Genomic DNA, 9,263 nt, shown 5'->3' with positions numbered 1-9,263 from the left:
ATTAATCCATTTGGTTTATTATTGATTTGGGTTTATACTATCAATCCCTTGGGTTTATTATTCCCTTAGGTTTATAATATCAATCATGGTCAATCATGGTCAACCATGGCTGAATGCCACATTGTGACAAGGATTGTCTCACCATGAAAATAAATCATGTTTATTTTAGTATTTGTAATATTTATATTTGGGTTCATAATATTAGTCCCTTGAGTTTAATATTATTCCCTTGGGCTCATAATCTGTTGGGTTTTTGGTATTAATCCCTTGGGTTTATTATTCGTGTGGGTTTATAATACCAATACCTTGGGTTTATTATCCCCTTAGGCTTATAATATCGATCACGATAAACCATTGTCGATTATAGCCAACCATGGTCAACAATGTTTGAATGTCGCATTGTGACAAGGATTGTCTCACCATCAAAATAAACCATGTTTATTTTAGTGTTTGTAGTATTTATATTTGGGTTTACCATTGTTGGGTTTATAATATTATTCCCATCGGTTTAATATTATTCCTTTGGGTTCATAATCCCTTGGGGTTTCAGTATTGATCCCTTAGTTTTATTCTTCCTTTAGGTTTATAATATTAATCCCTTGGGATTATTATTCCCTTACGTTTATAATATCGATCATGGTCAACCATTGTCAGTCATAGCCAACCATGGTCAACCATGGTTGAATGTCACATTGTGACAAGGATTGTCTCACCATGAAAATAAATCATGTTTGTTTTAGCCTTTGTAATGTTTATATTTTGGTTTACGAATGTTGGATTTATAGTATTAGTCCCCTGGGTTTAATATTATTTCCTTGGGTGCATAATCCCTTGGGGTTTTACTATTAATCCCTTGGGTTTATTATTCATTTGGGTTTATAATATCAATCCCTTAGGTTTATTCTTCCCTTAGGTTTATAATATCAATCATTGTCAACAATTTTCAATCATAGCCAACCATGGTCAACAATGTTTGAATGTCGGATTGTGACAAGGATTGTCTCACCATCAAAATAAATCATGGTTATTTTAGTGTTTGTAGTACTTATATTTGGCTTTACCAATGTTGGGTTTATAATGTGAGTCCCATGGTTGAATGTCACATTTTGACAAAGATTGTCTCACCGTGAAAATAAGCCATGTTTATTTTAGTGTTTGTAATATTTATATTTGGGTTTACCAATGATGGGTTTCTAATATTAGTCCATTGGGTTTAATATTATTCCCTTGGGTTCATAATCCCTTGGGTTTATGTTTCCCTTGGGTTCATAATATCAATCATTTAGGTTTATTGTTGATTCTTTTCAGTTGATAATATCAATCCCTTGGGTTTATTATTAACTTGGTTTATAATATCAATCATGGTCAACCATAACCAACCATGGTCAACTGTGGTCAATCATGGTCTAATCTCACATTATGAAACAAATTGTCTCCACTTAGGGTTTATATACCTTGGATTTTTAATATTAGCCCCTTGAGTTTAATATTATTTTCTTAGCTTCATAATTCCTTGGGATTTTCGTATTAATTCCTTGGGATTATTGTTCCTTTGGGTTTATAATATCAATCTCTTGGGTTTATTATTCCGCAGTCAACCATAGTCAACCATGGTCCAACATGGAATTATGATAAGGATTGTCTCAATATGAAAATCAATGATGGTCAATCATGATTATTTTAGTGTGTATAATATTTATCTTAGGGTTTATATACGTTGGGTTTATAATATTAGTCTCTTGGGTTTAATATTATTCCGTGGGGTTCATAATCCCTTGCGGTTTTACTATCAATCGCTTTGGTTTATTATTCCCTTAGGTTTATAATATTGATCACGGTCAACCGTTGACAATCATAGCGAGTCATGGTTAGCCATAGTTGAATGTAACATTGTGACAAAGATTGTCTCACCGTGAAAATAAACCATGTTTATTTTAGTCTTTATAATATTTATATTAGGGTTTACCAATTTTGGGTTTATAATATTAGTCCCTTGGGTTTAATATTATTTCCTTGGATTCATAATCCCTTGGGGTTTTAGTATTGATCCTTTCGGTTTATTATTAACTTGAGTTTATAATATCAATCATGGTCAGCTTTATTAATCTCTTTTGTTTGTAATATCAATCACTTATGCTTCTTGATCCCTTAGGTTTTTAATATGTATCCCTTGGGTTCACTAATTCCTTGGGTTTATAATGTTAAACGGTTGAGTTTATTAGTTCCTTGGGTTTATAATATTAGTCCCCGTTGTTTAATATTATTCCCTTGGATTCATAAACCTGAGGGAATAATATTAAACAAAAAGGACTAATATTATAAACCCAATGTATACAAACCCTAAGATAAATATTAAAAATACTAAAATAAATATGGTTGAATTAATAAAGCCAAAGAATTATAATATATTAATAATAATAAGAATAATAATAATAATAATAATAATAATAATAATTATTATTATTATTAATTAACATTTCTAATATTATTATAAGTTTATATTATTATAATAATATTAATATAATAATTATAAATATATAAATATATAAGAATATCGTTGTTATTATTTATATGGTTATTAATAATCATAAATAGTTTGTCTTTAAAAAATTAAACATAATAATTCCCTTATCACAATTCTAATTATTATTGGATCATGGTTGTTATTATGAGTTAATATTATTATTATTATAATAATACAATATAATTGTGATTATTATTATTATTATTATTTCATATTATTGTCATAGTAATATAATAATAATCATAATATTAAATTATTATAATGATAAAATAATATAATAATTATTAGATATCATTTTTGGGATTCAACTGCGTTAAGTAAGTCATTCATCTATGGCCATTTCCATGAGAGGTAGTCATAACTAACTAATTTCTCATGATTTTTGAATAGTCCACTTAGCACTCATTGCATCGAGTGATGCTCCTACGAGTGAAAAAGTGGGATTGAAACTAGTGAAATGAATCATATAACGTCAATCATTACTTCCAGGGATTGCACCTGGTAACCAGGACTTCCTAGGAGGTCACCCATCCTAGATCGCCTCTCGCTCAAGCGCACTTAACTGTGGAGTTTTCCCCACAACCATACCCACTTAGCTTGCTACCCCATTTGCAAAACCTTAGTAAGTATTGTGCCTCATGAACCATTCAAGTAGAGTTCCCTTTACGACTAGCTCTCATGGAAATGGTCATAGATGAATGACTTACTTAACGCAGTTGAATCCCAAAAATGATATCTAATATAATGCACTACGAAAACACCCAATACTTAATTCAAAAGAGTGAAGGGAACTCTACTTGAATGGTTCATAAGGCACAATACTTGCTAAGGTTTTGCAAATGGGGTAGCAAGCTAAGTGGGCCTGATTGTGCGGAAAACTCTACAGTTAAGAGCGCTTATGCGAGGGGCGATCTAGGATGGGTAACCTCCTCAGAAGTCCTGGTTACCGGGTGCAAGCCCCGGAAGTGATGATTGACGCTATGTGATTCATTTCACTAGTTTCAATCCCACTTCTTCACCTCTTGGAGCATCACCCGATGCAATGAGTTTTAAGTGGACTATTCAAAAATCATGAGAAATTAGTCAGTTACGATTACCTCTCATAAAAAAGAAATGGTCATAGATGAATGACTTACTTAACGCAGCGGAATCCCAAAAATAATATCTAATATAATGGACTGCAAAAACCCCAATACATAATAATAATTATTATTATTACAAATATAATAGCTATTATATTATTATTACAATTATATAATAATAATTATATTATTATATTATTATAATAATATAATGATAATATTATATGACTACTTCTCATGGAAAGGAAATGGTCATAGATGAATGACTTACGTAACACAGTTGAATCCCAAAAATGATATCTAATATAATGCACTGCAATAACCCCCAATACATAATAATAATAATTATTATTACGAATAGCTATTATATTATTATTATAATAATATAATAATAATTATATTTTTATATTACTATAATAATATAATGATAATATAATATGACTTCTTCCTAAAAGGAAATGGTCATAGACGAAAGACTTACTTAACATAGTTGAATCCCAAAATGATATCTAATATAATACACTGCGAAAACCCCCAATACATTATTATCATTATTATTATTACTTAGAGATTAACGTAAAGTTTGGCGACCATATGGAGATCATCAATGTCGAGATGGAGAAAGCCTTCTTATCTAAAACTAATCACATAATCGATCGCAATGAGAGTGAGGAGAAGTCAATACCATTGATTTCGAATGGAGTAAACTATTGCGAGCTTCCGCAACATTACATCAGACCTCCCACAGAACGACCTAGGCTGGATGAAGTAGTCCTCCTTTTAGACTCCATACCCGTCGTGGACGTCCAAGGTCTCCTATGCGATTCTACTAGACCCGAGGTTATCCGACAAATTGGCCGGGCCTGTGTCGAATACGGCTTCTTCCAGGTATCTGCTTTCATGCTCTTATAACAATTTAATTCGCGTCCCTAAATTCTCCTTTGTCTGCGTAAGATTATCATGTCAGGTTGAAGATGGCTCAACATTTTCCTTTTGTGTATATGGTTCAACAGATAATCAATCATGGCATTCCAGATGTGCTGAGTAACAGGATGGTAGAAGTAGCGGAGGAATTTTTCACAATGCCTGTGGAGGACAGAATAGAATATTATTCCGACGATCCGTTGAGTAAAACACGTTTGTCGACGAGGTTCAACATCCATAAAGAACAGGTGTACAATTGGCGGGACTACCTGAGGCATCATTGTTATCTGTTAGAAGTTCATGTTCACACCTGGCCTTCCAAACCTGCGGATTACAGGTATGTAGCGGCCGCTTGAATTGCGCCACTGAGTTATGTTGTCTACAGAGAGATTATATTTGAAACGATCATTTAATAAATAGATAATTTTATTTTTTGGGATTTTTTTTTAATGCAGATCATTTTCATAAGTTATAGAGAATTTTAGAGTTGAATACAATTTGTTTCCAAACTTAATTTAATTATAAGTTTTAGACAACGGAGATAAGCAAAGTAATTCTTCCGTACCTGTTGAAAGTTCCTAACGTAAAATTGAAATAAATGTCTAGAAAATTAATGAATTTTATTATAAAAGTTTTCATGAATAACAACTAATTCCCAAAATTTCTCAACAGTTTGAACCGAGGATAAAAAGTTTCCAAAATTTTCAGTGCTTCCATTGCTTTTGACATAAGTTGCAAAAATAATTGTTTGAGAGAAGGATTTGTGAATTGCAAAGGAAAACATACTAGGACCACCTTGTTTACAATAATCTCCTGATTTTGAATATCGTTACTCGTTGTTGATGAATATGGCAGAGAAGTGTGTGGTATGTATTGCAGAGAGATGAGGGCACTTGCTCTGAGGCTGCTGGAAGCGATATCGAAGAGCCTAGGACTGGAGCCCGACTTCCTAGACAAATCACTTGGAAAACACGAACAACACATGGTTGTAAACTACTCTCCCAAGTGCCCCAATCCTGAGCTTACATTTGGTTTACCAGCTCATTCAGACCCCAATGTCCTCACTCTTCTTCTTCAAGATGAGGTGCCCGGACTTCAAGTTCTTAACAATGGAAACTGGATTGTTGTGAACCCCATCCTTAATTCTTTTGTTATCAACGTCGGTGACCAATTACATGTTCCATCTATATGCTTGGCAGTCTAATCTCCTCTTCTGATTTAACTTTACTTTTTTCAGAGTCAATATGCCCATGGTTTGCAACTTCAAAATAATTGATGCTTAAATGCAATTATGTATGTACAGGTTCTGAGATACAGGAGTGTGCTGCATCGTGCTGTGGTGAGCTCTTCAAAAGCACGCATTTCAATTCCCACATTTTACTCTCCTTCTCCTGATGCAGTCATCACTCCTGCACCGACATCGATTGACGACGAGCATCCTGCATTGTTCAGAAGATTCACATACGACCAATATTACCAAAATTTCTGGAACAGCAAACTGCAGGGGAATACTTGCTTGCGGTCATTCTCGCATGATTCACAAATATCAGGGACATCTACTGAGGAGGAGAACGACGACCTCTAATAGCCTGCAGGCATCGAATTATGGGATTTATCTCTCCTTTTTTCCTAGTTGGGTATTTGATTGGATGTATGTGATTGGAATATTAAGAGCCACTTTGGGATAATGTACTTTTAAACGTCAGTTTAAGATTTATGGGATTTATCTCTCCTTTCTTCCTAGGTGGGTATTTGGTTGGATATATATACTAGCATTTGCACCAAATGTTGCAAAAGAAACGTCGTAAGGCATAAATTGAGGAGCAATACACATATTAGATATAGGTGCAGAGTCTCTATCATCTCATGTTGGAATTTTGTGATATGCAGAGGGAATAGTTTACAAAGAAAGAATAGAATGCTAAGAAATCTGCAGTGGACTTATTTAAAAAAAATTATTATTTTCCTCTTTCATTAAAAATATTGTATTTGAATTATGATGAAAGAAAGGGAAAATCTTTCTGTCAAGAAATCTTTTTTTTCTAGAAAAGTCAAGGGAGGGTTTGATGTATTCGAAAGAAAATACTAATACACTATAAGACAGAATTAATGATTTTCCTGTTGACTAATCTGTTATTGTAAGTAGTCTGAAAAGTGACACTGATACAGGCTAGTTCAATTATAATAGACCAGAGTCCATCCGTGGAGTAGTCTTCGTTTATGAAATATACAAATATACTCGGCACCTCAGTCGGAGGATGCAGCCCCTCACATCATGTTTCTTCTTGAAACACTCAAACGCCATGGACCTCAATGCTTCTCTTCGTCCTCCTGGTGCTCCTCTTCGTCCTCCTGGTCTCCTGCAAGTTCGGATTAAACCTCCAAACTTTTGGCCTGAAATGAGATGATAAGTTGTGCTAAAAATGGGTGAATGTCATACATTTGTTTTATAACTATAAATTCTGCTTCATCATTACAGAACCCACCCTTCAAATATTGGCATTTGCTTGTTGGAATATAGAGACATTCATGGAGTCGCAAGAGCAGAGCCAAAAGCCTCATGTCGCAATCTTCCCTGGGTTTGGGTCGGGCCATCACATCCCACTGCTCGAGCTTGCAAAGCGGCTGACTGTGTACCATGGCTTTTCTGTCACCTTCTTCACCACCGAATGGATGGACGGCTCTCCTCACCGCACCCTGCCATCTTCGTCAAGGGACATGATCCGCTTCGTAGAGCTCCCTGATGTTCAGATCGAAGGGGATCGAGGCGCCTCACATTGCTGTCCTCTCTCATCCATCCACAGACGCTTGGCCTCTCTTCGCTGATGCTTGGTTTCTAAAAAGGCCAATGATCTAATGGCTGGAGTTTATTCCATCGTCTAACAATCAATCTAAGGCCCATAACGAGACACCGCGGCACGGAGGGGAGTTCCTCTCAGAGGGAACACCTTACGGCGTAAATATTACTGTCATCAGCAGAACTAAAAAGTGTACAGACAATATTAATAAATATTAAACATCATGCAGTAACCCGGATACTAATCCATATTGTTATTACACCGTATTTAAAAAAAAAAAAAAAAACCAAAAACCAATTGATCCAATGATTATGGGAATGCGTTGGAGACTAATCCATACTGTTATCACACCGTATTAAAAAAAGTTAAAAACCAAAACCAACTGATCCAATGATTATGATGGTACAGAGAAAGATTAAGAACATCCATTGCAACCTGAACAATTGGCTCATTTAGAAACCGAAACACATTGAATGAGATTATTCAACCCAATAAAATTCTGTGTGTATATGCTAGAGAGGTCAGTAGACTCATCTGCTCTGTTTTTCATTATTATAGATCTATGATCTACAGAATTTTCCTCAAATAAATGATGTGGCAATTACTTTTTCATACATGAAAAGATTATTGAAAAGTTCTGAAGCACAGAAAGTCTGTAGCAGCACTGGTACTACCTAAGTGTCCTGGAAAAAGGTTTGATCTTTCATCCTGTTCCTGTACATGTTTTTGTGTTTCATAATACCGATGAAGCAAAGACTGAAATCATGTACCCAATTAAAAAGATTCTCTTACAAAGCAACTATAAATCGTTAGCGCAATCTGATATCTTATGCCTGTTCTTGACACGCTATTGCTACCGTGACAAGACAGGGCTTCATTGAGCTAAAAATGTCTGTACACAACTCTTTCTATTAAAAGGCCACAAAAAACCAAAATTTCTATGTTCTGATTATCATACTAAAGTCCTGTCTGTATCATACTAATGTACTTTTAAACGTCAGTTTAAGATTTATGGGATTTATCTCTCCTTTCTTCCTAGGTGGGTATTTGGTTGGATATATATATTATTGGAATATTAAGAGCCAATTTGGGCTAATGTACTCTTAAACATTAGTTTACGATTTATGGGATTTATTTCTCCTTTCTTCCTAGTTGGGTATTTGATTGGATATATATGATTGGAATATTAAGAGTCAATTTGGGATAATGTACTCTTAAACTTCATGAAGTTGGATTTATAACGATTTATGAAGTTGATATATATATTATAAAATATTTTTGTGAGACATTATAGGTATTAATTTTTCAAATAGTTTAAATTCCAAGGTTTTGTTTTATTCATTAATATATAAAATCATTTTGCATTTCCAAAGCCTTAGTCATTTATTTTGTCAATTTCCTTAACCATAATAAACAGAATGAACACCCACAATAGGATGTCTTTTCCAACATTCAGCTTGGAATAAGTGTCCCATGACCATGGTCTTATATAATTTTTACGTGAATTTTTAGCTAAGGCTATTACAATGACAACATATAGAAATATAATACATAAGCATATAACCATGCAACCACCGTTCTAGGTAGGGTCGAGTCATCATTGAATGGCCTTATCAACAACTCATACCATGACCTCATGCATGACAACAACCATTATATCATTCTACACTTGACCACAAGAAACCATTAACATACATAAGCAATGTGTAACCAACTATACACATGCATAAACACATGTAAGCAAGCATAAACAAACAATACCTGTAACCAAACCTACAAGAATGATACATGTAACTAAGCATATACAAATGTAACCAAGCATACAAGAATGTAACCAAACATACACAAATGATACATGTAAGAAGCATATAACGACATGTAACAAGTCATACCCTCACAACAATTCATCCTACAATAACAATATCAACTTCCACA

General features: G+C 34.1%; 2 protein-coding genes across 2 annotated transcripts; both read left to right on the top strand.

Moving 5' to 3' along the window:
* Nucleotides 1–4,221: 4,221 nt before the first annotated feature.
* LOC149234463 (protein DMR6-LIKE OXYGENASE 2-like) lies at nt 4,222–6,115 on the top strand. Its single transcript, XM_089368279.1, has 4 exons — nt 4,222–4,494; nt 4,620–4,867; nt 5,386–5,707; nt 5,834–6,115. Exons 1-4 carry the CDS (start codon nt 4,222–4,224, stop codon nt 6,113–6,115), a joined length of 1,125 nt encoding a protein of 374 aa, XP_089224405.1.
* Nucleotides 6,116–6,833: 718 nt separating this feature from the next.
* On the top strand, nt 6,834–7,356 carry LOC149234462 (UDP-glycosyltransferase 72B1-like). The gene is made up of 2 exons (XM_089368278.1): nt 6,834–6,885; nt 7,010–7,356. Exons 1-2 carry the CDS (start codon nt 6,834–6,836, stop codon nt 7,354–7,356), a joined length of 399 nt encoding a protein of 132 aa, XP_089224404.1.
* Nucleotides 7,357–9,263: the final 1,907 nt, after the last annotated feature.

This window comes from Pinus tabuliformis, chromosome 8, assembly GCF_031772625.1.
Source record: "Pinus tabuliformis cultivar Carrire ecotype Pingquan chromosome 8, CPIR1, whole genome shotgun sequence".
NCBI classification, from domain to species: domain Eukaryota; kingdom Viridiplantae; phylum Streptophyta; class Pinopsida; order Pinales; family Pinaceae; genus Pinus; species Pinus tabuliformis.
Note: the sequence above shows the minus strand (reverse complement) of the source record. Positions and strands in the feature narration are given on the sequence as shown.

Excerpts from the sequence above, each read along its gene's own strand:
- LOC149234463 (XM_089368279.1), top strand. The coding sequence starts at position 4,222 with ATGGAGAAAGCCTTCTTATCTAAAACTAATCACATAATCGATCGCAAT. Across the intron at positions 4,495-4,619 it reads TCGAATACGGCTTCTTCCAG|ATAATCAATCATGGCATTCC; the intron begins GTATCTGCTTTC and ends ATGGTTCAACAG. Across the intron at positions 4,868-5,385 it reads TCCAAACCTGCGGATTACAG|AGAAGTGTGTGGTATGTATT; the intron begins GTATGTAGCGGC and ends TGAATATGGCAG.
- LOC149234462 (XM_089368278.1), top strand. The coding sequence starts at position 6,834 with ATGGACCTCAATGCTTCTCTTCGTCCTCCTGGTGCTCCTCTTCGTCCT. Across the intron at positions 6,886-7,009 it reads TGCTCCTCTTCGTCCTCCTG|AACCCACCCTTCAAATATTG; the intron begins GTCTCCTGCAAG and ends TCATCATTACAG.